A 26515-nucleotide genomic window follows, 5' to 3' on the forward strand; every position below is an offset into this window, starting at 1 on the left:
TTTTAGTGTAGTGTTAGTGCAATTGCGCGTATCTGCGCTAACACTACACTAAAAGCTGAAATGGCTTTGCAGCCTGTGCACGTCCCTTTAGCGCAGATGCGCGCAATTGCGCTAACGCTACGCTAAAAAATAGCGCATCTGTGCTGCGCTACGCTACACCACGGTCAATAGAAGGTGTTCCTGATGTGTAATACCTCCTTGGAGCTTGAAATATTTTCTAGAGAGTGTATTCATATGGCAGAAAAAAATTTGGGGCCGTTTGGAGCACCGTAGATGAGGTTTTGGGGGTTTGCCTTAGTAGCAAATCCGCCAAATCAGCCCCCGGCTACACAAGGTGTCCCTGATGTGTGCTAATGCCGTGAAGCTCAGCATATATTTTAAAGAGTGTATTTTTGTGGCAGAAAAAAATTGGGGCCATTTGGAGCACCACAGATGAGGTTTCAGGGGTTTGCCTTAGTAGGAAATCCGCCAAATCACCCCCCGGCTACACAAGGTGTCCCTGAAGTGTGCTAATTCCGTGAAGCTCAGCATATGTTTCAAAGAGTGTATTCATGTGGCAGAAATGATTTATGCATGCATAAAATTATGCAAACCAACTTTGAACACCATAATTGCATAAGATTTTTTTACATAAAATCATAAACTGCAATTTTGGCTGGGAGATGTCACTTTAAGTTTTATGCACGCTGACATCTCCCAGCCAAAATTGGTTTTATGATTTATGTAAATAGTGACACATGCAATTTTGAACACCATAATTCAACCAATTCAGATTATGAATGGTTCAATAGTGCTTAACCGGCTATGTTTTTTTGTGTTGAACTTCATCTAGCTTAACTAAGCCTCTTGAACGGAGGGTCCGGGGGACCCCGCCCGGAGGGCTCTCCGCTGGCGGCGAAGCCGCCCCTCCCTGCGGGAGGGGCGGCTTCGCCGCCAGCCACAGCGCTTTCACCAGGGGGGACTTGTGTTAAGTTAGGAACTTCATGGTTGCCACTTCTCAATTTCCTCCCTTGTCTCGGTCGCTCGAGTGTTTCCTCCAGAATTTTCATTTTGCGTCTCACTTTCTGTGTTTGCCTTTTCCCACTTTTTCTTGGGTTTGCTACGACGAGTTTGGCCCAAAAATCTAACCAACACTTTCTGTGATCATAGCGCAAAATCATAAATGGAGAGAAAAAAAATTGAGAAATTGGGATCGAAAGGTATCTGAGCTATTGATTTGCAGGAATGCTAAAACACTGGCATCAGCCTATCTGGATTGTGACGCCTGCTGATTATGTAACAAGGATGGATGGCCTCACAGTTATCAATCTTCCTCTTCAGGGACGCACATAGCAGCCAGCAAACGGTCCTTGGCGGTCTGCCATAAACATTGCCACTCGGAAAGCCAAGCCTTGAAGTCATTTTGGAGTGAAGAGTGATCAATATTTGGAGATGAAGGAATGATGTGCAAAGCTAGAAGGAATACGTAAGAGTCAACATTTCTTGATAGTCGTTCGTTCCGATCGCGCAACGACCGGCTAGTATCAGTCGCGAAATTATACTTGTATCTCTTCTCCAGACATTTGACGTGAACTTGGCAAGCAAAGATAATTACGCCGGGGTCTTCGTCTAGTTTGTGAAGTGTATCGGAGTTAAGCTCCGTATCCAACGCGAACGGAAGTTTCTGGGTGGTCATGTTTGATATTTTAGCAAATAATGTTCGTAGTAACTTGAAGACCGGTACGGCTAGTCTAGCCTGCTTGACGAGACGTCTCTTGAGGATGGTGTTGTTCCTTTGATGAGGGCTGGTTAAGTTCGCAAGGCTTGCCAGCGACTTATCAAAGGCTTCAGCTACGCTTTTCCATCTGAGCTGGAATAAAGCAAAGTCGGTTGCTTGGGAACATCTAATCGTGTTGTCAATGTAATTGAGGCAACGAGCTGTTTCATCCCTTGGTGTTGGAGCTCGATACTTCAGGTCTTCTGAGTGGCTACTTCGAGGCTTCCGGAGATTTGGGCATCTAATATAACACCAAAATAGGGAATGCAAGTGGGATTTTAGCCACATCATGCGAATGCTCAGATCCCAAAGTCTGAAAGCTTTGCATCGTTTGAAGTGGTGATCGTGGGCGTGTGTTGGTTTAAGAGGTACGAGTGGAGCACAGTTGATGTACTGTAAGCTTTTCTGCATAGCTTGATCGAGCTTTGATAAAGTATCCAAGGTCATCTCGACGTTCGGGTTTGGACATTGGCTAGAATTGTGAGGCGGGTCGAGTTCCTCTAAAAGAGCCTTCAGCTCATGCTTGATGGAAGGCAAAAGATCCGATCGGAGTTCATCCAGTAGTTTGTTTTTCTGATCCAGATCCTCCTGAGTCACTTCTACATTCTCTTTCGCCGGATTCGAGCGATGACCGGGAAACCTCTCCATTTCTCCGATCTTCTGCACCAGAGCCTTTAGTGCCTCGAGGACCGGAGCTGCTGGAAAATCGGCCATCATTCAGTCTTGCGTCCTATATATGTAGCCAGCAACTTGAAAAGAACTCGTAAGGATTTCCGACAGCCCAATTAGATTGATCCGATTAGTTATGGCTAGCGATCTAATTTGAGAGTGAAATATTTCTTGCGGTACCTACCGATACGATTGTCCTTCTTCCGGCGTGATGGCTTGAAACTGTTGTCGAAGTTGAGTCAAGATGCCCAATGGCATGTCGCCGCATGAGGAGGTGTTTCGGGGGTGGATCCCGATGGCTTTCCTCACTCGGGGGAAGCCCACTTTACCCGAATGTGTCGCCTTAATTCCCTTGAATAGTTTTCTCTCCCTCTTTTTGATATGGTTAATACGACCAACTGGAAACGAAAACGTTGATATCGGTTCGTACTGAAGACCACAGCAGCTTGAACGCGTGATTAAGGAGCAGAGGGAAGAATCATCGTCATCATCGAGCCATCAATTCACGCACAACCCAGACCAGATGAACCAGATTACAATAGCCTCGCGTGATATCGCCAACCTCGCAAGACACTACATAGAATCGTCATTACCCCCTCTGCAGCCAACGTCCCTTTCCAATCCCTTACGTATTCGGACTTATGACAGTGTTTTTCGGGGGGAACAGCAGAAGGCATCACTGCGTCGAACGCTCCGAAACAAAACAATGGCATCACTCTTCCGACGAGAGAACACGCACAAAGAGGGTAACACAACAGAGGATCATACATAGGCATAAATAAAGGTACAACATGCGGGTGGACACAAAGCGAAGATGATCAGAGCAACCAGTATCAACATTGGCAGGGAAATGGACAAACTATCAGGTCTGGTTTTTTGGGTTTAACAGAGTAGGTCTTTTGTTTGTTTGGCTTGGAGCAGCTACATATCCTTATAGAGTAAAAAAGAAGAGAGGGAGAAAGCTGACTGGCGGATGGAATAGATAGATAGCCGTCTTGATCAGAAGCTAGGTATTTTGGTGTGAGGCGACTGGACTGATCAGCGGAGTTTTTGGTGATCGATTCTCTGGATGAAAGAGGAGAGAGATCAAGACTAAGATTTAATCAGTTCAGAACGATGTCAAGGGGGGAAGGGGGGGGAATTAATACCTTGTTGATGCCGCCCAGCAGGGCTTTGATGAGGAACTGAGTGGTCACTCCGCCTTGGTAGGGGGTGGTATCCTGTGCAAAAGAGACCCAATTCAGCAAGGGTGGGGACGCCGCTAGAAGGGAAAGAGAGCGGGGACTGACGACGATATCTCTGCGTCGGGCGGAGTCGGCCCTGAGCTCGTCATCGAGAGACTTGAGGAACAGGGTGGCGGCGCGGTCGTTTCCGATCTGGATGAACTGGACGCCGAGCTGGTTGAGCGGGAAGCGGCCGCACTCGAGCCGGTCGGCGAACCCGGCCAACGCATAGGCCAGCGTGTCCGGGTCGTCCGCCTCCCCGTCGGTGATCACAAGCAGGTTCAGCGGCTTGATGGCCGGCAGCCCGCTCGCTTTGCCCACCTCTAATCGCTCCAGACTGCCCTCATCATCAGCTAGGCTGTCTATTGTTCTGCTTTGGGCACAGGGGACTCAACTAGATCCCGAGCAGCTCTTCGATCCGCACGTCTGTCGGGGTGCTGCGACCCACAGGCTGGACTCGACGGAACAGGGCGGTCACGTCGGCCGCCGAAGTCGCATTGCGGAGATGTTCGACCGAGCTAGACACAAATCCGACATCAGCCGAGCTCCACACACATTGAAACGGACGGGTGCCGACTGACTTCATAAAATAGACATCGATGCCGTCTGTGTGCAGAGGGTAGATAGTGAGTGGTGCTGAGGAGGAGGGAAGACGAGAGAGGGGGACAGACCGTTGTCGTAGCGGACGAGGGTATCAGCCAGCCCGGCGACGGCGGCGGCAGCCTCGGACCAGCGGCCCTGCAGGCTCATGGAAGCGCTGTCGTCGATCAAGAGCACGGTGTCGTACCTGGCCAAGATGGCCAGAGGATCCTCGCCCGCGGCGAGCGGGACAGTTGGGGCGGGGGCGGGCGGGCCGGAGTGGTGGGTGAGGGCGCTATTGATGGCCGAGGCGGCGCCGAGCCCGACGATCAGGCTTCCCAGGCCCCGTTGGCTCTGGTCGGGCGCACTCGAGAGGGTGTGGCGGGCGGCCCGGCTGGGATGGATGGACAGCGACTGGGAGGACCTGCCGAGACGGGCCTGGGCGGGCGGCGGGGCGGGGGAGAGCGGCTGGTGCTGCTGTTGCTGAAGGCTGGGATGGAAGGAGTGGCGGCGGCGGGGGTCGGCTTGGTCGACTAGGCTGTAGGCGGGCGGGGGCGCATTCATCCTGGCGATCTCTGTTTTGAGAAGTCGTTCGTGCTGGCTTTCTCCTGACCATCCACCCCGACGCGGGGCGGCTTTTTATACTGCGTGCCCGGCCCCAGCACTGCTCCCCCCGTGCGGGGCATGCACACGCTTCGCTGTGATCTCAGCGGCCCCGAGCTCGGCTGACACTCGAGATGCACAGCCACCGAAGTGCGCATCCACTCGCTCAGAAAAAAAAAAGAAAAAAACTTACGACAGGGTCTATACTGCAACTGTATTTCCTGGCGAAGGTCGCCTGGAAGAGGGGATAACCTGACAGGACTTGACACGTTGGCCACAGCCTGGGCAGTGGCACCAGCTGGCACCAGCTGGCACCAGCCACTCCGTGGAAACAACACGGAACAACTGAGGGGCCAGCTGGGGAGAGGCCAGAGCTGAAAGACAATCAGGAAAGCATGGGATCACCTGCCGCCCCAAAGTTAAACACACACGCATGCTTGGATTGCGCATCACTGATCTTCGGATATCCCCTCGACAACTTCAAGGAGCTTCAAGCTCTGATAAGCTGCATACTCTGTCTGTCTTGCAGACGGGATATCCCCTTTCGTGAAGTTTAATCCTCTCCTGTTGCCCAAACGGCTAAGCAGTCGCATTCATGAATTCAATGCGGTGTTGGTCCAACGTGAACCCCCTAATGACCTCATGCTCGTTGGGGGTATGTTGTTTTTATTCATTAGTTTGACTGGAGGTACTTCATTAGGCTCTGACTGGCAGATTCAACCATCCTTTCCCTTAGGCTTTTTTGGGCTTTGGGAATGTTCTTCCTCCACTGTCTGGCGCAAGTATTGTCAATCCAAACACACTTCATCAAGCCTCTGCTGCAGGGACCCCAGCTTCATCATGAGAACGCAAGAAACTTCTGACAGTGGCGTGCCAGATACTTATACAAGCTTTTGTTATCAAGAGATACAAAGCAGTGGCACATAAGCTATGCTCCTTGATATATTTACGCTCGGAAAATTCACCCGTTCTTCCGCGCGGTCGATAGCTGGAAGGTCGGTCGCGAGTTGGACTCAATGCAGTTCCTAACTTAACACAAGTCCCCCCTGGTGGGAGCGCTGTGGTTGGCGGCGAAGCCGCCCCTCCCGCAGGGAGGAACTGGAGGACTTCCCGTCGATCTGGAAAGTCAGATCTGAGCCACCAGATATCAAATTTCGCAGGGAAATCTGCCGAAGTGATCCAAAGTTCCAGATTCCAGATTTCCCTGCGAAATCTGAAATTCCAGATCTGTTCAAAAGTACGGGAAGTCCTCCACTTGCGCATTATCCCAAATTTTAAGTGGGAGCAGAAAGTTCATTTGGCTGAGAGGTTTTTAAAAATTTTATAGCTCCTCCCCCAGCCTCTCCACTAACATGCCCTACTTGTACCCTATGCTACTTTTCTTTCTCTACAATTTGGTCTACTCAGATTTTTTCTATCATAATCTGTTGACCTTTTCAAAAGATCAAAAATGCACAAGTCTTCCAAATGAGGCTCCACTTGTTTGGGACTCCAGGAGTTGTTTTTCTGGCTACAAGATAGACAAGTGGCTCAAATTCCTTGCAAGAACAGAACCTACACCTCTTTGCATTCAGTTTTTTTAGATTAGTTGGGATTTTTAGTGTAGCAGATCCTTTCTGCTCCTGCTTAAATCAAGACATAACTCATAAGCCTCTCCTGCGGAGAGCCCTCCGGGCGGGGTCCCCCGTACCCTCTGCCCGAGAGGCTTTGTTAAGCTAGATGCAGTTCCAACTGCACATTTGATAATAGGCATTTTCTCTCTCCCTTGCAGATAAGCACGCATCGTTACATGTGAACAGCGTTGATTTTGTCTCTGAGCGATAAATTGAGGTCACAAAAAAAAAAAAAAACAGACCAAAGGGACATTAGGAAGCAAATCAAATATCAGGGTATGCCGACAAATGATTCGGCAACACGTGTAAAGTTATGAGTTGCTAGAGCCATCATATTGTTCCAAGTCGCACACCACCTGGTGTAATGTTTTTGTGGAACGTTGAGACCATCCGGGTCTGGAATCAAAGGAACAAAGTACATAAGTACAAGAAGCAATGGGGACTCAAAGCGACTTTTTAGTGATTTAGCCAGGCTAGTCAAATCGTCGCTTGTGACACCTTCGGCAGGACCATCAGCAAAACATAGCTTTTGCACAAGGCACCGGAGATCTCGAGCCACGTCTCCAGCGGAGTTGGCCAGAGTGTCGATTTGGTCGGAACAGATCTCCGCGAACATTGGAAGGCGTTCGTTAGCCAAGCCACGATTCGACAGCTTGTCCAGAAACATCCTCGATAGTTTCAATATCGGTAGCATCAATTTTGTTAGCTGGATGATAACGCCAAATTCGGCGGCTTGTTGGGACTGGTTTTCGACCGTGGTTGAATAACTTGGTCGGTTGAGCGTCCTGATGACAAACTGTAGATCGTTTTCTATGGACCCTCTTGCAGTTTCCCATAGATCTTGGGCGATGGCAAGGTCAGATAATTTGAACCGGGCCGTCATCCTCTGGATCGCCTTCCCCGCACGCACAATGCATCCAAAGAAGCGTCGTTGGAGAGAATCGGCGTCGCAGCCAGCCAAGGACGGGACCGATGAGAGTTCTGTCTTTTGAATGAGTTCATTGGCAGACTCAAATATGTCACACATGTCCCAGGCCAGCATTGGCAAGCTCATTTTCACGCGGTTAAGTCGATATGATTTGAACCCTTTGAGATGATGGTCATCGGCTCTTTTTGGCAGAAAAGTAGCTTTTGGGCATAGGGCGGCAATGACACATTGAATTTGGTTCAAGCTGCAATCGAGGTCCTTCTGGAGCTTCAAGACGAGATTGAGATTTGATTCAGGTTCATCTAGTAAGCTGGGGAGTTCTAGCACTATCGAGAGCGAGCAGATTTGTCCTAGCAGCTGAGGCAGAAGAATAAATTGCAGATGGTTCGCGAATCCTTCTTGCGCTTTGACCCTGTCAATAGCGAGAGATGAGAGAGCATGCTCGATATCGGTTTGGTGAGCGAGATCGGCCGTTTCCCAATGATATTTCCTCTGCAGACGTTCAAACTCGCAATCAACTAGATCTACATAAAGTGAATCCAGTCCAAGATTTCAGTTCTATTAGCTATACCGAGTTGAGATCAGAGTTAAGCGTGACTTTTTTGGGGAAGAGTTGGTGCACGTACAACCTTTGTAGAGCGATGTATCTCGCTCGTATATTTCCTGTTCCTGGCTTTTTGAAGAAGGTTGACCGAGTGATTCGGCCATAAAGAGTTCTCCGGTGGGGAGGGGACAGCGGGTTGGCCGGAAGCCCTGATTTCTGTATGAGCCTCCCCGTGGGACCGGGGGACGGCGGGGGTGCAGAGAACCCCGATGCGATGTGAACATCTTCCCCCTTTGGTTCTGAGCTTCTGAGTCTACAAAGCCAGATCTGCGCATGAACATTGCAGATTTCTGTGAGGATAATCAGTCCCACTCCAGAGGCTGAAGACCTGACACTTGTAGCGGTAGCTCCCCACAAACTCAAAGTGAAGTGGAGGACTTCCTACCAGCAAATAAATTTTTGCGCCTGCCTACAAGTCTCTAAACCAAGCCATAGAGACGACGGGAAGTCCTCCAGTCTTCCATTATTCAACATTGCTCATTTGGGTGTCAAAGGTAGCACTCCCGGCCCCCCATTGAGTCTTTTCAGATCCTAAGCTTTCTAGGAAAGTCATACTGCGCTCTACTTTGGACTCGACCCAATTCATCTCCCGCTTGATTGCTTCAGTTTCACCAATCAACGTAGCGTATTCAGGTTTGTATCTCGCAATACTACCCTCAAGCTCCGCAATCATCGTCACAATAGTTGCCGCTTTTTCTTGAGTGGTAGCCGCCTGTTCTTCCAACAAATTGATTTCATGACAAAGTAGGCCGACTTTATGTAAGATTTTGGAGAACTTGACCTGGGCGATGACCCATTTGCATAACGGGCCACAAGCCTTACTTGCTCGGTTAACAGTATCGAAATTAAACATAGTTCTGGACAGGAAGTCGGCTTTCATCTTCTCACGGAGCTGGTGAGTCATTTTCTCTTTAGCATCAAACTTCATGATGCTCTCAATGAAGCCTGAGTTCTTGATGATTCCTTGAACAGATTTCCATTCCCCGAGACGGTGTCCTAAGATCGTGCAAACAGATTTCATGGCTAACTTGACGGCCTCAGGGGGGTTGGCCATCAACCTGACTTCGATCAAGTGCTGCTTCTTGATGTTACTGACGGCGGCTTGGGCCTCTTTGACCGCTGTTTCAGCATCTGCCAAGTCCGCCATGACAACAGATTGACGTTCTGCGATATCCTTATTCTGTTGCTCGAGGGCAGCCTGGATTTGAATCGAAGCTTGTCTCCTGGATTCAGCTTCCTTTTGATCAGCCAGCATCTGAGCCAACTTCGATTCAGCTTCCTATTCCTTTTTGGCCAGTTGCGTTCGTTTAATGGCCAAACTCTGTCACATCTCTTCTACCTGAACCACTGTATCGCGCAGCTTGTCCAGTCCAATATTCAAGTGGCGCTGTTGTTCCTCCAGATCGTCTCGTTTCTCATTAAACAGGTTGACATAATTATTAATAAAATCGAGATAATGTCAAGGGGTAGCGTAATTAAACCGTGCTTGTCAGTGGGCCAAGCGGCGGTTGGTTTTGTACATTGACATGTGAACAGCAACCAAGGCATTGATAATGGCAGTTCGATGGACTGGAGGAAGTGATAGCTGTCGATAGACGACTGGGAAGTTCGCCGGTGGTACGTATTGGCTGGTATCAAGATCCAAACTGCTCGTGAATTCCATTCCAACCTGGTAAAACGCTTGATCGGACCAGTCTCCAAACCAATCCAACATGCAGCGGTTAAACAAAGCTGGGGAGGTGGCCGCTCGTGAGGCCAGACCATTTTCCGGTTGGTTCATGGTAAACACCACGTGTAGGTTTTTGGCAACCTGTTGAGTAAACCATTGGTAGAGCTCGTCAGGAGAGTCCAGCACAACACCATCACGCTGGGCCCCTTCTTTACGGGGCAGATGATTTTTACAAAGTCCTTTTTACAGGGTACAAGGCCCTGTAAAGTGAGGACCCTGTAAAAGTGTACATTTGAGGGGGCTATGTGTAGTTTTACGCTGGGGCTGCCTGATTTTTCACCTTGCAAAGGGAGGCCATGTGAAAAGAGCCCTGTAAAAGTAAGAATGTAATTACCTATGTACAATTTTACAAGGCATCCTTTTTCAGGGTGGCACTTTGTAAACAGAACTCCATGCAAATCTCAAGTATTGATCTCCCAGCTGTAAATTAACAGCACTGCATAAAAAAGATGTGGCAAAATTTCATTCCAGACTTTGTAAAAGCAAATTTACAAGCTGTTTGATGGAATTTACAAAGTACGGAAAAGACTAAGGATTACTAAGAAATATAGGGAAAAAAGAACTACTTTCTTGAACTGAAAGTCCTCTTGCTTCTTCGGGTTGACTGTGGTTGATCGGCTTCATCCACAGGGGAAGCGTTTGCGTCAAGTGATTTTGGCTGTCCGGCTGGGTTGGTGTCCACTTTCTGGGATGTTTCTTGCACCGGATGCGAAGAGGGGTTGAGCTTTAGCTTCAACTTGATAGATTTATTGGCAAGGGGTTTTGTTGGATGTGAGACCACATTTTCGGAAGCGTCTTCATCATTGGACTCAGAATTGGCCTTGCTAGAGTTGTCCGAGTTGTAATCTAGGTCGCTCGCTTCCAAATCCTCATAGTTGTCCACATACTCGCCACCATCTAGAGGCTCCAAAGATTTGATAACCGGGACGGATTCAACTTGCCCAAGTGCACAAACGGAGTATTGCCTTCGGCGTTCGGGTGGTCATTGCTTATCTTTGCAATTGATTCCTGTACATATTTCTCCTCGGCAGCGGTCCAGCGACGGGAGTAAAAGATCCAGCTGGTGAACGGATGACATCCTCCAATGGATGAGGCATCAGTATTCACCAGTCTGGCGATACCTTCATTTTGTTGATCGTCATGCAGCCATACACCAGTGGTGCTGCCACGGCCGCTCCGGACCACTTTGCACCAGTAGTGGTACCCGTTCCAAAATCCGCGAGAGAATAGGGTGTATGTTTCACCCGCAATCTTCAGTTGGTACGGCCAGTTCAAAGATCGCATGTATTCTTGCTGCTCAATAGTATTGGTGATCGGAGTCACTTCGACAAAGAAATAAAGGTGTTGAGGAGGCAGTTCGTCTTTGAATGCAAGTCGTGACTTCTCCTGAACATACACCACTGGATGATTTGGATTGTTTTGCGTGTTAGAAACTACCGTGACTTCGGGTTTGAGATCAACATTCTTGACCTTCTTGGAAGGTCTACCTCTGGCTTTTGGAATCTTCTCAGTTGTACCCAAGATTGAATCACATTGACACACAAGCCCGGGTGATTTGGAAAGCCCAGTAGTAGTCCAAACATCAATCAGGCCCGAAACATCAGCTTCAGCAACATCTAAGTTTATTAAAACCACAGTTTCACCAAAAAAAAATTCAAGGGTTTCCCCTGTTTATAACAAATCACTAAAAATAACATAGGTTCAATGCTAACAAATTACAAACAAGCAATAATAATACAACAATATTCTACACATCTAATATACATCAGGTTTGACTCATAACGATCCCCCAGCCTGTGACATGCCACAGGTAAAAAGGTCCCGGAGTTAACCCGCTCAGCCTGGCGCAAGTGCGTGGGGCAAAAGTCGGGGCTGGAAACCCCTCAGCCAATTGCAAGTGCAATTGGGAAGGGGGAGGATTTCCACCGTCCTCTGCAAATGCAGGGGAGGGCAAATCACCTGGGGCATAACCCTTGATGCAGATGATGCCCCCTTATATATTGATCAACAGGTCGTGATTGCAGAGCGCTTCCGCGTTGCATTGGCCCAGGATGGTCCGCAAAGCCACAATATTTTTGTGACGCCCGCCAGTGTGGTTGCTAGACAATAGCTGTGATATGTATGTCATATCCACTCAACCAGCCCCCGCCAGGCCGACAAAAAAACTGTCCACCCTTACAACCAAGCCATCACAACGACCATTCACCATTAACTGCTGATGGCCAGTTGGGAAGGTGCCTATGTATGTATTCTCGATGGTCCCGAGTCTGTCCCGGGTCAGGGTACAGATATTCATGTTGTGAGGATGGCGGTGGAGCAGCATATGGTACCACAAGGCCAGGAACGGCTCGGCAGACTCGCCTTCAACACCCGCTATCACTCCTTATTTGTTGACCTCGGCCTCTCCCTCGCCCTCGTCTGGCACTCGCTCCACACCCTCTCCCCCGCCCGTCTCCCGGCTCTACCCACTCACTACACCAAAAGCACCCATCACCCATCCCACTCGTCCTCACCCTGCCAGCGTTGGAAACGCTATCAACCAGTTCATCTTCTAACAAACCGTTCATGCACATCATGGCCCAGGACAACAGCTTCAAGACGGGTGGACAAACAGGCGCCTGATAACCTATACATGGCGCGAAGGGCTGCGCTTTGTCGACCTCGGCCTTGCCGCCGGCCTCGCCTGGCTCCCCCCCGTCTCTTGTCAACATTTGAAGCAAAGGTTTGATCACCGCGGCCATCCAAGAAGCCCGCAGCGTTTGCGGGTTCAGCTTGAGAATCAATATTGATTTCAGAGATGAGAAAGAAGCTAAGGAAGCTATCAAGCACGGGGCAGACGTGATCATGTTTGATAACATCATTCTGAATCAAAATGTCTGCTTTTCTTACTTTAGTTCACCCCCAAGAACTTCAAGACCTCCGCTTGATCTTTGAAACAAGCCTTCCAAGGCACCAAAAGTGATCCTATGCCTTTGAGCAGGACATCTTGGCCTTCTTGCGGATCACCGCTGCCGAACCAGAGCGTTTGTTGATCTTTTTCAGTACGCGTAAGCAACCCTTTTTATTCATGAGGGGGAGCGGTTTTTTTTTGCTGATCATTGGACTTCTAGATATGCACAGGTTTTGATGTCTGCCAACATAACAAGAAGGATATATCGCGGCATGGGAAGAAGCTGCACACGAGGTTCTTCCACCGATCTGGGCAAGACATCAGTCGCTTCTTGGAGGCCCATTCTCGAGCTCGGCTGATATTGGGGCTTGAGGGGAAGGGGGCTTCAGCGCGCGAGCTTTGACGGTGAGCACATGCTTGGGCTGATAGGTTGTGTGGGAGGGCACGCCAGGAGGGAGGCGGCAGCTGCTGGACCGACTGATCTGGCTGTGCAACTGGTGGACTCGAGGCGACGGGGCCTTACCAAAGGGACTGAGAAGCTACCTGGCAGAGACGCGGCTCATCTTCGAGGCCGTCAACAGCTTTAGCCAGGCCCAGAGCGCGCTCACAACCGTTTCCCAACGGGAGCAGAAGCTGCGGCTGAACCAGCAGAACCTCAGCCTCCTTGGAACCTGCTCACCCCACGAACCCAGCCGTAGCCACAACCGTACCAGTGATTCGATTTGGCTCCCTTCTAGCCCCACTAAAACCAATCCCTTTCCCCCAAGGCCCGCCGCTGGCAGGGTTGTGGGTTGCTGTAAAAAGTTTATAACAAACCAATCCCAACTGAGTCTAAGCTGGACAAGATAATTTTGTCTCCAATCAGTGGGGGAATGAAAGGCAGTGAATTTTCCTAGCCAACAGTATTGTGAGGGTTTGTTGGTGACTGAACCATAAAACTTTTCAAAATCCTCCTAGCAGTCAGTATTTGACATGTCAGACTCAGTACATCATACTTCTGTTGAGGAGATATTGGAACTTGAAGGGTGAAGAATTTTTGTAACTTTGGCAGCAGATTCAATTGACTCTGCAACCTTAGCTGTAGAAGATGTATGGTGTTTTGCTTATTTGTTGGAAATCAAGAGTCCTGTGCCCAAGTGAAAATGATCATGATGATCTTTATTTCACAATGCAAGGTAAAAAAAATAATAAAATTGTAATCATGGAATGCCAGGATTTGGGCACAGCAACAGGACCATCTGTCCAAGAATTTTACAAAGCACAATATGTAGGAGGGATAGAGGTGCATGTAGGAGGGATAGTGATGCACTGGCGGTGAACTGGACACTTGAAAGTGCGGCGGCGTAGCCGCCCTGAACTCTAGTTGTTAGCTTGAAACATGCTCCTTTCAATCTTGATAGTGGTCAGTGATTGGGTTTGCTGTTCCAAGCAAGGCTTCGCCGATTCGCACATGAACTCCCGGTGCTCAACGAGTTCAAACAGTCCATTCAAAGCTTTGGTTTGATTTCTCTTGGGGTCTAATAGCAGCTCCAAGAAGAAGTCGCACGAAGCAAAGGCACCAGGCTGAAAGTTTGCTTGATGCTTTTTGTTGCAGATCTTGAACAGTTTCGACTGTCCGTTCGTCAATACAGTTCTGATGCGGCCGATCTTTGTAAGATTGAAGGTCGTTTGGGAACCAAAGTGGAGGACGAGATTATAAAAAAGCAAAGACCCTTTCCCAGTGCTGTTGCAAAGCCAGAGAGGGTTGTACAGCGCAAACAAGGATTCCATGGCAGCGGCCATCCAACATCGGTTCCTCAAGTGATCCTTGGAGGAGGCGGTGTATGATTGGCATGTTGACCACTCACTTTGGTCGACATTCTGAGAATTTTTTGGATGACCTAGATTCTTCTTGGTAGAAGGATCCGGTCCGTCCAGAAGAGCAGCAGTGGTATCCGGCGGGCGACCGTCATTGATAAATTTTCGCTTTGTGGGTTTGGCCCAGCCCATCAAATGCGTAATGTTGACTTGCATTTTTGTCTGGGATCCATATTCAACAGAGATTCCACACATGACAGCATTAAACTCTTCCTCCAAGACATTGATGTAACTAAAGAGCTCCACCATGCCTACCATTAGGCATTTCTTCCCCGAACTAGAGACATCATGAGAATCAGATTCAAATTTGAGAAACAAAAAAAGTCTGATTGGATCCTCACCTTATCATGTAATAGACCCGATGCATGCTTTCAATGGCATTGGTTGTGTTGGGCAGTCCATCATTGCCGTCTGGGTGGTCATCCAACATGGGTCGACGCGAGGGAAATAGCATTGATTGGACATCGGACATCGTCCACCAGTCAAGCCAGCGCTTAGTCTTAGGGAAAAGCCGTCGTATCTCGTCAATCTTCTCCTTGTGTGTAGGACCGTCTTCTTCAATTGGATCTAGTAAGGCCATGCACTTTTTTTGGAAGTCGGCCTGAAACAAGCTAGAAAGATCTCTTGAAGCCGAGGGGAAGAAGATGAAAGGCCAAAAGGAATCATGAAACTCACATCTTGATCTGCGGAGAGGATTGAACGATTGCGCCTCACTTGTGTCACTTGCGTGCGGAAGTGCTGGTGACACCCTTTGATCATCTTAGCGGCTCGAGTAGGATCGGTACATGCAAAGACGTCCATGTATGCCGCTTTGAAGCCTTCAGTTTGTGCCAGCAAGAAATCAACCACTTGGCGAACCATCAGATCACGCTCCGTGGGGGTCAAGTCAAGCCAACAAACTGTCTCAACAGCACCAAGAAATGCAGCTTGTAGTAATTGGTGCTGAGGCCCCTAATCCAAGAAAGCTGGACCGGAATCCGCCGGGCGGTTTGCTCGCAAAACATTGATGTTGTAAGTAAGTAACCATTCTCAAAAAATCAATAGGTCACGTCCGATATGAGGCCTCCTTGGTAGACGTCGTTGTTTTCATCTCGAGCCAACATCCGTTCGGCCATCCACTTTGTTTGGAATGTAAAGTGTTCACAGTCAGTCTGAAATCCCGACGAGATAACCAGCAGCCCGCGCCTAGCCGGAAATAATAAATCAATAAGGAGTGAATTAGAAATGAACAAGGAGATAGGACCAGACTTACTTGTTCCATTGGAACATGTCCATCAGAAACTTATCCCCAATGCCCGCGCCTAACTTGTCAGGCACAATGTTGAGCTCTTGTAGCATAAGGCGGCGGTAATATCTCAAGTGATCGGCGTTGACCAGTGAACTGTGAATCTCAGTCACACTTGTCAGAGGATCATCGAGGCTGTCTGTCTGACCCATCTGGAAAAAGACCCGGCAGAAATAAACAAGCTGAACATGTATGTGGAAAGAAAATCAAGCCTGACCAACCTTCAATTTCAATGCTCCTTTGGTTGGGTTCTTGACTATCTCAGCTTTGAGATCTGCACGTGAGAGGGGGTTGGGTTTTTTGGCTTCGGGCCATGGATGCTGGTGTAAACCTCGATGGCGGAGTAACCCCCACCCAGATGGGACGTGGAAATCGAATCGTGTGGCTGTTCCTTTGCAAGAAACCCAGATAACATTCCCTGGGCATCGGCCAGCGGCTCCTGGACACTTTGGCTTACTGAAAGTATCAAACAGCAAGGCATTGTTGTACATGTAAGGACATGGAACCAAGATCTGGCAAAACTCGTAAAAACTCACCTGTCTAGGTAATCCTGGATGCCGCCTCTGGCAGTTGGGGGCGAGCCGACCCACTGACAAGTATCCACGTCGCAAACCAGGGCCCCAAGGCAGTAGACCCTCTGGATTTTCCAGACTCCCTTTGCTCGCTTCTCCACTCCAGTGGTTTTCGTAAATCCAACAAATCCAAAATTCACAACTACCTGATCAGCATCTTTGACAAAAATGGTTGCACCGTTGGGGTAGATTGGATAGTTTTCACGGTCCAGAGTACATCTGTGATCAATAAATGTCTGGAAACTTGCAAGATCAAGTGGCAACTCCCACTTGGTAACTACACTTGAGGAGTTAGAGAGGGGAAGGTCTTCTGGGTTATTTGGCAGGACTATGCTTGATGGGTTGGACCCCGGAGGGTCATGATCTAACAAGGGAGAGGAGGACATCAGAATGTGGGCCGAGCAGGATCCCGGATGGGGGGGAAGCACATTGGGAGAGGGGAGGAGTTCTTATGGTATGGATCAAACAGGCTGATGCCGACCGAGATTCCTCCTGATCTTCTTGATACACATGGTCTTTTTGATACATATGTATGTACAATGTAAATTGATGAAAGTGTGCTTGTATTTCTAATGGAGAGCGGCAGAAGCTGTATTTTTACCAGTCTTGTAATCTGTTGTCTGGCTGTATGATAGTAAAATTCCATGTGGTCCCTCCAATTGGGAATTTTATACAGTGCACCCGGCCACACCGTAAACGTGGTGGTGTAATACTGTAGTTGGATCAATGAGCGTACTATAATACAAGGGCCTTTTCACAGGGCCTGCCTTTGCAAGGTGACAAAGTGGGTCAACACTTTGTAAAACTACACATGACCCCAGTGTTTGGGTAAATTTACACAGCACACCTTTTACAGGGCCTTGTACATTGTAAAAGGCACTTTGTAAAAATCTATGTCCCCCTTCTTTACAAGCCGTCATCAGCGCAGCGTGTTCATCGCCTTCGAATAAACCGGGCACTTCCGCATTGGCCAAAAGAGTATTCATGCATTCGAGGAATCCAGAGTCGAGTACATTAGATTTGTCCATGATGAAACATATCTTCTCAGCTTCGCAACCAGACCGGCGCAAAACGTTCCTCAAATCATCGTCCAAGTCGTCGGCGGTGTATTTGTTGTGCACTTTGATTTGAAACACACTCAAGCCGTTCATCCACGCAACAAATCGAGATAGAGTAGTCTGGATAAATCCAAAAGATGAGTAAGTTTTGTTTGATTGCAGCTATTGATTAAGAGTAGAAATGTGACATGGTTGTGTGACTTACTTTTCCGCTCCCGCTTACACCGATCAAAAGTAGATGACCTTGAACTTGGTGGAATACACGATTGATTCTCAAGACATGATCGAGTACATTGTTGAACAAGACCAATGGCACATCAAGTTCCTCTTCATAAAACACCCGTAGCCTTGCCTTCAAGTAATCACGCAATTGATCTCGATCGACGCTGATGCAGTGCTTAGAGGTCCAGTTAGAAAAGAGGATCGGCCGAGCAAGCGCCTCAGACTGATCGAGACTGGGGAAATGTTGGATGGCCATCGCATCAATTTGTTCGTCTGTCCACCGCTTCTCATCCTCTGAGACCAATCGGTCTGGAAACAAGCGGAGTGCTTTGTGGGCCCAAACTCGAACGAGGCCTTCCAAGGAGAGTGTTTCCAAAGGTTTGATGGATTGATGGATACCTCGAGTCCATCGGGTCAACTCACGAGGACTGTAGATGTAATGTGCTTGATTGTCGGACGTAAAACGCTTTTGGGAAGCCAGATAAAACTTGACCATAGCTGATGTGAGGGGCTCTGCATGGCCTCGCAAGTTGGGGACGACTTTCAAGGCGGCTCTGTTGAAGGTACCGTAGATCTGTTTCAATGACGCTTCTCCAGGATAATCGACCATTACCAGGGGTGCATGTCGCACAAGGCTGTCCTCACAAGTGCCGGCCATCTCAAGCGCTCCCAACTTCAAACCAGCAGCTCTTTGGCTGCCGATAGTCTCTCTGATATCATCCGCCACCAACTTAGGAACTGTAGTTTCAGTGACACTTTGGACCAAAATTTCTTGTTCCGCGCGACTATTGGACGAATCAGAGAGACTATCGGCAGCCAAAGAGCTACTGGTTTGAAGTTGGGAGCGCTTGAGATGGCCGGCACTTGTGAGGACAGCCTTGAGGGCCCGCAATCCGGAGTCGTAATGGGGCTGCTTGGAAAGCTGCTCGTCACACAAACTGAAGAAAGGAACCACCTTGGATGCGAGGGTTTCAGCGGTCCGAAATCCTTGGGAGAACAGCATCACCTGGGCAATCAATTCTCGGTCCGGGAGAGTCATCGCCATACTTCTGAAGAGCTTCTTCAGATTGTCTGGTAAGTTTGATCGACCAGCATATCCAGGATTCATCGTGATAAAAATCCTACAAATCACATATTACCTAGTGTGAGCAACCGTGCTTACGCAAACAAATGGGGAGGGTTGATTTCTGCGTGGACTTGCGTGACTTACCCATGAGTATGGGGATTAATCTTCAACGTTTTTCCGACTAATTCTACCTCTGCGTTAGGGTTGACCAAGGCAGCTTTCAAGCCTTGCTGGATACTTTGTATTTGCTGAGACACGGCACTGAGGATGCTTTCCTCCAATCGATTTGCCTTGTCAAAACAGCCCCAAGCTCCGACTTGACAGAGTCTGACAAAAATCCGGCCCATTGCTTGGAAATCAAATGTCTCGTCACAGCAGAAAACAAGAACAAATTGGCCCAACTGAACTCCGAGCGCTTTGACGGACTCGGTTTTGCCTGTGAAACGCAGAATAATGAGAAGGGCTTGATGACTAAAAAGTAACGTGGCAATGATAATTTTTAGATGAGGCTCACCCGTCCCAGCTGGTCCAAATGGAGACCCTCCCAATTGACTGTGTAGAGCCTGAGTTAGCGTGAGATAACAACGATCCATTAGCGGGGTCTGTACCAGTCGATCTGGAACGCCAAGATATTCAAATCCGTAAGGGAACACGGCGTTGGCCATGTGAATAGAAAGTCAATCAGTTGGGTTGACAATCGATGAGTCAAGGTAAAATTGCATGTGGTAGAGCCACTCGAAGCGGTTGATTGAGTCAACTTGGTCTTTGATGAGCAATCAAATTACATCTCTTTGATGCACCAGCTCGTTTATTAAGTGCTCGCACTTTTGTCGCATGACAGGATCTAGTTCTCCGAGAACAAAAGCGAGCAGATCTAATGTGCGCAAGACAGTTTGAAGGGGGGCCGATAAAGCAGTGTCGTTTCGCAGCGCGTTGTTGATTGTTTGAGTCCACATGATTTGGATTGCAAGCACAACCAACTGAGCGGGGTAAGATTTGATCCATGCAAGAAATTTGGCCTTGTCAAGCGATTCGCCTTGGGTGTAGAATGTGACAAGCTCATCGACAGCCTTGCAGAGCAGCTCGGCCAGGGAAAATTGCATCTGCAACTCGAGTCTGGTAAACCAATCATTGATCTTTGGGTAATCTTTGAGGATGATTGGAGTTGAAAATGGGACTTCTTCTCCTTCGTGGGAGCACATCTTCTCAATTTGTGTTACTTCCGGGTTGAAACTCAATGTTGATACACCCCGGGTGCACTAGAACGTCTGGGGACGGGCTGATCCTCACGTCTTGCGACAGGACCTCCCCCGCAACAACATACGGCCCAGTCACAGGCCCCGTGCCAGGCCCCACGACGGCTTCATGAAGCCGTCTCCCATTCCCTCGCCCAATCCGCCGTCCAAACCCCACGTCACCAGACAGAAGCAGCCGACATTAGTCGGCTGCTTGCAGCACGTCCACCAAACGGGGTGGCCAGAACAGACGGCCAATACACAGTGGCTCATAAACCACACGGCCAAAACATTGCACCCCACCACCACTACCGCGCGCGACCGTCTGTGGCAAGATGAAACTGGAAGGTATTGCCTGCTTGCTCACGGTAGCGGGGGGCAATGTGCAACGCACAATGCCACCAATAACGGTGAGAAATGGTAGAGAGAGTCATTGTTTATTGCGCCCACATCACCTGAGTAGTTGGCATATTCCCTCCTTGAAGGATTGATCCCGCGCGCGCGGGGGACATCCTTCAAGGGTGTATTACACCCAACAGCGGCATGCCAAACTTGCCAAACATGGCAGTTTGGCTGCCATACCTCGCGCGACTTGAATTTTGGATTTCAACGAAGTCGGAATCCGACAACATCCCACCTCTCAACCACCCCAACCAGCCCTTAGGTTAGGTCCTGGTGGGGATATGAAAAAATGTTGACAAGAGGAACAAAGTCAATCGACTTTTGCAAAGTCGATCAACTGTAAATGGCAGCCAAACTGCCATGTTTGGCAAGTTTGGCATGCCGCTGTTGGGTGTAACACACCCTTGAAGGATGTCCCCCGCGCGTGCCGGAACAATCCTTCAAGGAGGGAATATGCGGACCGGTCGGGTGGCACACATCCGAGGCAGGAAACAATCTGCCCGGAAAAACAGAATACAACAAAAAAACACAAAAGTGAAGGTGGAAGTGTTGAAAGCAAAGAGAAATACAAGAGCTCAGTACAGGGGGGGTTAGAAATTTAGACACCAGATATGTACAAATGCATAGATCAAGAGCAGAGGCTTGCCGGGAGGCAGAGCAGCATTTTCTTGCGCAAGAATGGCCCTCTTCACCATTACTTCAAGCTTATGGGTGGCTGAATGATGTCCACATCGCGCTGAGAGGAGAAAGCATCTCCTGTGGCCAAAGGACCAAGCTCTATTTATGGAAACTGACCACCCACCACCCGCGGAGCTGAACAGGTTGGCCCCTTGACAACACTGTGATAATGTGAACAAGGATCATCACTGACGCGCTAATCCGCAACCCACATCGAATTTACATTACAGTTTTCCGTACAGCTGTTTTTAGTTACATCTCTATGTACATAAATGCGTGGCGGGTAGCCATTCCTGTGATGGGGCTGTGCTGTGATGCCATGGCCGTAGCTGGGCGGTATTTTTGCCGGGACAAATACAGGGCATTTTGTTTTGGACGGTGGGCCAGCACAGTTTTGCAGCACCATTGTAAGGTGGAGAGATTGCCGGCTCATCAATGGCAACTCCTGCCCAACGGGGCTGGGAGGTCTGCTGTGTGGAAGGCCAGCCTTACCCCGTCGGGAGATGGTGATTGGCGGTCTTGCCTCACCGGGACCGCTTTTTGCCGTAGCTGCGGCAAGTCAATGTCAAATTATTGCCTTGGGCGGTTTGAAAACAAACTTTGAAAATTATGCGCCCGTGGTGTAGCCCTGCAAACATTTTCTTGAGATGCTTGACGACCCGGAGAATATCCTTGCTGTTCCCGAGGATTTTGAGTAGATCTTCATCACCGACGAAGTAGAACCGGGGGAAGGAGGATTGCTCATGCTCGAGGTACTCACCCAAAGCTTTTTGAAGCTTACCCAGAGCCTCGACTAGTTTGTAGAGAGTTTTGAGAACCTCCGGTATCTGGATTACGTCCAAGACGTACAGGGATTTGAAGACTCTTTTCATCAGTCCAAGATATTCAGCGTTTATGTTATTGAATCAATTACTTTTGTTAGGTAGAAGGTGTTTGATATCAGCATTGCCGGAGAATATACCTTTGAGGTAAACCCATTGACACTGGAAATCAATCCACTTGTTGAATATTTTGATCATGCGACTCAAACGATCTGTCCATATTGTTGCGTCCTCTTTGAAGGTCTTGTAGTACAGTGATAATTTCATTTGGGCCAAGACGCTGCTGTGCTCGCTTTGCTTGTTGAATAAGTCGTCCCATCCTTGGATTAATCTTGTTTTGTTCTGGTGGTTAACCAGATCCAAGACATACCCTTCCCAGGTTTCCTTAACCTGCAGACAAAGGAAAATTGGTTAATAACTGGTTGGTATAGAATGCCCATTAAGTTGAAAAAAAATTGTACTTACTAATTTGATCTGAGTTCAAAGCAAATCCACCTCATCCTGCTCCACTTGCACAGGGATGGGGGGTAGGAACAAGCTGCTGGTGGATTTGGTTCTTATCTCCAAACTTGGAGCCGGCTGTTGGTGAGGTTTAGGCCTTTTGCCAATGGTTCTCTTGGTTCTGATGAGGTCCCAGCTGGTTTCATTGGTTCGGTCAAGATCCCCAGGCTGATGATCCCAAGAGTTGTGCTGGATTCCAATTGTCAGCTGGCAACGTACCACAAGCCATCGTGACAAACTTGTAATAAATATTAATTAGAGACATTATTACTTATAAGTTAATTAGCGCCTAAGAGCGCGCAAAACAGAAATACCTTAAAATCATATGACTTACCTCTTGCGCCGCAGCGAACACCTCCTGCGCACCGCGGCAAATAAGAATAGAACTCTTACATCATAAAACTGTCACAGTACTGTAGTACCAAGGACACAAGACAAACAAGTGACATATAATCAAATCTAATGACAGGACCACCTGTCATTGAAAACCCTAAAAAACCAGGCATACTCCCAAGATCGGACGGAGTATGACTTATTTCCAAATAAACATTCTTCTGACCAAAGCATCCTCTGCAAGAAGAATCTCTCCAAGGGAGCCAATGGGATATTTAAGGAGGTGAGTTCCCCTCCTTCTTGGCTCCTCAGCTTATTACACCTACTCGAAAACCTGACCGCCTTGACCGCCAACTTCTTGATAACATTCTCTTGTCAAGACTCAGCCCAACAGCGCCTTCAGGATCTTGTCGTCTTAAGCGCTCGTACTTCCTCTCCTCTCGGCGAGTACCGCGTTGCAACCAGAAGGACCTATACAAGTAAGTAGAAATTCCTTCCACCAATCCGACGCGCTCTCCACATCTATCTACCATCTGGGATCACAACCACACCTGCCTCGCAGGCCCCAGTCTCATCTTAGGAGGGATCCAAACCACCCCCGCTCCGTTGGGCCCCTCCTTTTTATCTTTATTTCTTTGAAATAAAACCCTCCCAATTCCAGACTATTCATCCGCCTTTTATCCATCAGCGGGTGTCGCCAGAAGATATATCCTCTTAGCATCACCTCGCCTGACACTAATTGCCTTTGTGACACTGCCTTTTGGACCGATGTGGGTAAAGCAATGCTCATTGAACCGCTTCATGAGGGTCTTGAAGGTCACGCCAGGAAAGTTGGCCTGGAAGGATGTCGAGTTTACTAGGTCCAACCTGTCAGGCACCACCAGTCTGTTTGGTGTTGCTGGGTCATTGGACCATGAAATAGGGCAGTCGGGATCTTTGACAAGTAACTTCAACCCCGGAATAAATATGTTGTTAGGCATTGGAGGGTTTGGCAGAGGGAGTGGGGGTTGACCGGTTTGGCAGAGGATGAGGCTAGGCAGGTGGGAGGTTGGTGGTGCTAGGCAGGGGCTGGTTCAGAAAGAAGTGGCAGCTGGTCGAGTGGGTAGGCTTGGTTGGGGTTGTCTGGGCAATGGCTGGCCAGAGGAGTGAGGGCTTGCCAATGTGTGATCATTTTGAGCAAGGGAGCTGAGGGGACGGAGGAGCACGGGCTTGCCCATGTGCAACAATTAGCCGGGTGGGTATACCCTATTATCCGACTTGGTGTAGTCTGTGATCTCCAGGTTATTGGGAGATTGATCACATGAAGATTAATCTGCCATCTGGTCACTCACTACCAGTGGAAGATCATTCTTCATGTGATCAATCTCCAGATAACCTGGAGATGGTCAAGCCCACATAAACGAGTGGAGGAAAATCATCAACTGGTAAGGTACGCCTCTACCAGTGCAATGATTTTCCCCCTGTGCCTCATCGGCTCCCAGCCCAACACCACTGGGCCTCTTGCCCTGGTGGTGGGGGCTGGGAACCTCCACACCTCGAGTTTGTCAGGGTTGCGGAACATGGCGCTGGAGGTGATATTTGAGTCCATCAACACTCTCTTAAGTTTGTATATTCGAGTCCATCAACCATGATGAGGAATTGAAGTCAAATGTGCTCACACCACTCATACCTTGCTTATTCCGGGCTGCCTTTTCAGCTTCAAGAGTTTTGATCCGTTCATCCAACTTAGTCTTGTGGGCGTGTCCGTCCGACGGAGCCGTGCTGAGGAAACCAATAGCGGCGTCGCTCGCGGTTTCCGCACTCGCCACGTAATCAATTGTCCTCGGGGAGGCAGTCAGAATATCCAAAGTCAATGTAGTCTGAGGTGAGCGGGAAGACTTCAAGGGCGGGGCGCACAAATTGTTACTCAATTTGACCTGGAACGGCACAAAGGTGACGCCGGCTACGATGGAAGGAACAAGCTTGAAAAGGATTGGACAACGACAAGGACGGGCTGGATGGAAGTCTGGAATAACCGACCTGGCCAGGCAGCTTGGCGCTGCTCCTCCTCCTTGGCCACGGTGTATATATTGCGCAGGATGTCCATCTTGTCGGGGGGGATGAAGGCGGCCATCTCGGCGGACGCCAGCTTGAGCCGGCCCACCGGCACCTTCCCCGCGCCCAACACGGCAAGCATCAGCTTGATTCTGTTGGGCTTCAGCAGATGGTCGGGCACCCGATTGACCACGCCTCAAGGCCACCAATCAGGCTTGCTTGTCTCGCCGCTCCGGTACGGGAATCTTTGCATGCACGTAGAAAGAAAGATGGTCAGGCAGTGATCCAAACCGCAACAACGAGGCTCCTCTCAATTTCGTTGCCTTGGTCATATCCTGCTGAGAAACGCCTCTGAATTGATGATACAAGTTTGTCACCGGGTCTATATTGGGTAATATCGAAGTCAAGATCTGAGCCGATTAAGGCGGATCTGATGGCCAGAAACTCTTGACTTTTGGGCTCTTGAATTGAAGTTTCCGGATATTAACTTGATGCTAGATACTCATCTGCAGTAAATTGATCCATAGGTAAGAATTACTTTAATTCAGCCCGTCCAACAACATTAAAAGACTTGAAATTGCAATTCATCCAACCACCTGGCAAAAATGAAACTCACCTTCACGCTTGTCCAGAAACTCTCTGAGTAGACTTGTGGCAATATTTGACAGGTTGGCATTTGCGCTAAAAGTTTGGCCAAAGTAGCTTATCAACTGAGACTGGATAGGGCTGAATTGATGGGAATTCCACTCACAAGGACTTGATGACTTGTACATTGCAATGATTGGACGACCGGTTGGAGGTGTGAAGATCTGATTTGCCCGCTGGTGCCAGGTACCCCCCAGCGTAGCTTAACTAAGCCTCTCAAACGGAGGGTCCGGGGGACCCCCCCCGGAGGCGAACTTAACTAAGCCCCTCCTCCCCGCAGCGGCCGGGGGGCACCCAATTGGCCTGGTCAAGATGCATATGCCGTCAAGAAGCTTTGACTGCCAGGAAGCCGGCAAGCAGCGCTCCTCAAATTGTCAAGTTCAGCTTTGCCATCCTTGCTCTAATCTGGTAAGTCCCCCTTCTTTGTCTTCACTCACTTGCCATTCCCTCAACTTTAACTCAGTCTTCATCCTCGCCCTGATCTCCATTCCCCTCGTCTTGTTCACCAGTCAATTTTGGAAGAGCAGAGGTGTCCGCCTCGGCCAGAACCTCCCGCTTGCTAACCAGACTCCACCTGCTCACTTGTTGATTGTCCGTCTGGTATTGGTATATGCTTGGATCAATCGCCCTCATGTCCCAACACAACAAGGAAGGAGGATATCAACCGATACATCGATTGGGCTGAACTACCCGCACCAAGGCACTGGCTGGCGGGGCAACGAGGTTGAGGACGAGGCGCTCTGCAAGCCGCAGAAGTGTTTGAAGATGCTCAACAGCCAGCAGATCCCGACGCTCTTCTGAACCCTCTGGCGGCCCCGGTTCTGATGGACGGATGCCCGTGTTGCAAGCGGAAGAGCAAACTCGGCTCTGTGGAACTTGGTCTTGGTCTCTGCAAAGGTACTGCTTCATCCCCTTTGTCTTGCTTTCTGTCCTCTCATTGTTGTTGTGTGTATATGTAAAAATGTCCTTACCCCTTCCCCCCCCCTATCCCGGGACCGCCGCTGCTGTTGCACAAGATGAAAATCCTTGATCTTTCTAATGTAAATCCTTGCGCACACTTTCCAAAGCAAAGAATACATGTTATATTGATGCAGTAAAATAAGTTTCACAAGCCAGTTTCTCTCTTTTTCTCCAGAACCACAAGAAATGCTAGACTCCAAACCCAAAGACAAAGTTTTAGTGATTTGATTTTTGGTTTAAATAATTATAATG

At 48.9% G+C, this 26515-nt stretch overlaps 7 protein-coding genes across 7 annotated transcripts; 1 reads left to right on the top strand and 6 right to left on the bottom strand.

Moving 5' to 3' along the window:
• Nucleotides 1-1303: 1303 nt before the first annotated feature.
• On the bottom strand, nucleotides 1304-2473 carry PtA15_18A370 (uncharacterized protein; the record flags this gene model as incomplete). Its single annotated transcript, XM_053164902.1, has 1 exon — nucleotides 1304-2473. One exon carries the CDS (start codon nucleotides 2471-2473, stop codon nucleotides 1304-1306), a length of 1170 nt encoding a protein of 389 aa, XP_053028865.1.
• Nucleotides 2474-3463: 990 nt separating this feature from the next.
• Nucleotides 3464-4791, bottom strand: PtA15_18A371 (uncharacterized protein; the record flags this gene model as incomplete). The annotated part of the gene is made up of 6 exons (XM_053164903.1): nucleotides 3464-3490; nucleotides 3574-3645; nucleotides 3715-3985; nucleotides 4044-4166; nucleotides 4230-4254; nucleotides 4320-4791. 6 exons carry the CDS (start codon nucleotides 4789-4791, stop codon nucleotides 3464-3466), a joined length of 990 nt encoding a protein of 329 aa, XP_053028866.1.
• A 1923-nt stretch (nucleotides 4792-6714) lies between these two features.
• Nucleotides 6715-8079, bottom strand: PtA15_18A372 (uncharacterized protein; the record flags this gene model as incomplete). Its single annotated transcript, XM_053164904.1, has 2 exons — nucleotides 6715-7895; nucleotides 7998-8079. The coding sequence occupies 2 exons, from the start codon at nucleotides 8077-8079 to the stop codon at nucleotides 6715-6717; spliced, it is 1263 nt and encodes a 420-aa protein (XP_053028867.1).
• A 359-nt stretch (nucleotides 8080-8438) lies between these two features.
• On the bottom strand, nucleotides 8439-9230 carry PtA15_18A373 (uncharacterized protein; the record flags this gene model as incomplete). Its single annotated transcript, XM_053164905.1, has 1 exon — nucleotides 8439-9230. One exon carries the CDS (start codon nucleotides 9228-9230, stop codon nucleotides 8439-8441), a length of 792 nt encoding a protein of 263 aa, XP_053028868.1.
• A 234-nt stretch (nucleotides 9231-9464) lies between these two features.
• On the bottom strand, nucleotides 9465-21841 carry PtA15_18A374 (uncharacterized protein; the record flags this gene model as incomplete). Its single annotated transcript, XM_053164906.1, has 7 exons — nucleotides 9465-9850; nucleotides 17219-17486; nucleotides 17572-18709; nucleotides 18799-19090; nucleotides 19169-19217; nucleotides 19440-19770; nucleotides 21606-21841. 7 exons carry the CDS (start codon nucleotides 21839-21841, stop codon nucleotides 9465-9467), a joined length of 2700 nt encoding a protein of 899 aa, XP_053028869.1.
• A 2327-nt stretch (nucleotides 21842-24168) lies between these two features.
• Nucleotides 24169-24800, bottom strand: PtA15_18A375 (uncharacterized protein; the record flags this gene model as incomplete). Its single annotated transcript, XM_053164907.1, has 3 exons — nucleotides 24169-24189; nucleotides 24283-24566; nucleotides 24644-24800. 3 exons carry the CDS (start codon nucleotides 24798-24800, stop codon nucleotides 24169-24171), a joined length of 462 nt encoding a protein of 153 aa, XP_053028870.1.
• An 821-nt stretch (nucleotides 24801-25621) lies between these two features.
• Nucleotides 25622-26104, top strand: PtA15_18A376 (uncharacterized protein; the record flags this gene model as incomplete). The annotated part of the gene is made up of 1 exon (XM_053164908.1): nucleotides 25622-26104. One exon carries the CDS (start codon nucleotides 25622-25624, stop codon nucleotides 26102-26104), a length of 483 nt encoding a protein of 160 aa, XP_053028871.1.
• Between the last annotated feature and the right edge of the window lie 411 nt (nucleotides 26105-26515).

Source organism: Puccinia triticina, chromosome 18A, assembly GCF_026914185.1.
Source record: "Puccinia triticina chromosome 18A, complete sequence".
NCBI classification, from domain to species: Eukaryota; Fungi; Basidiomycota; class Pucciniomycetes; order Pucciniales; family Pucciniaceae; genus Puccinia; species Puccinia triticina.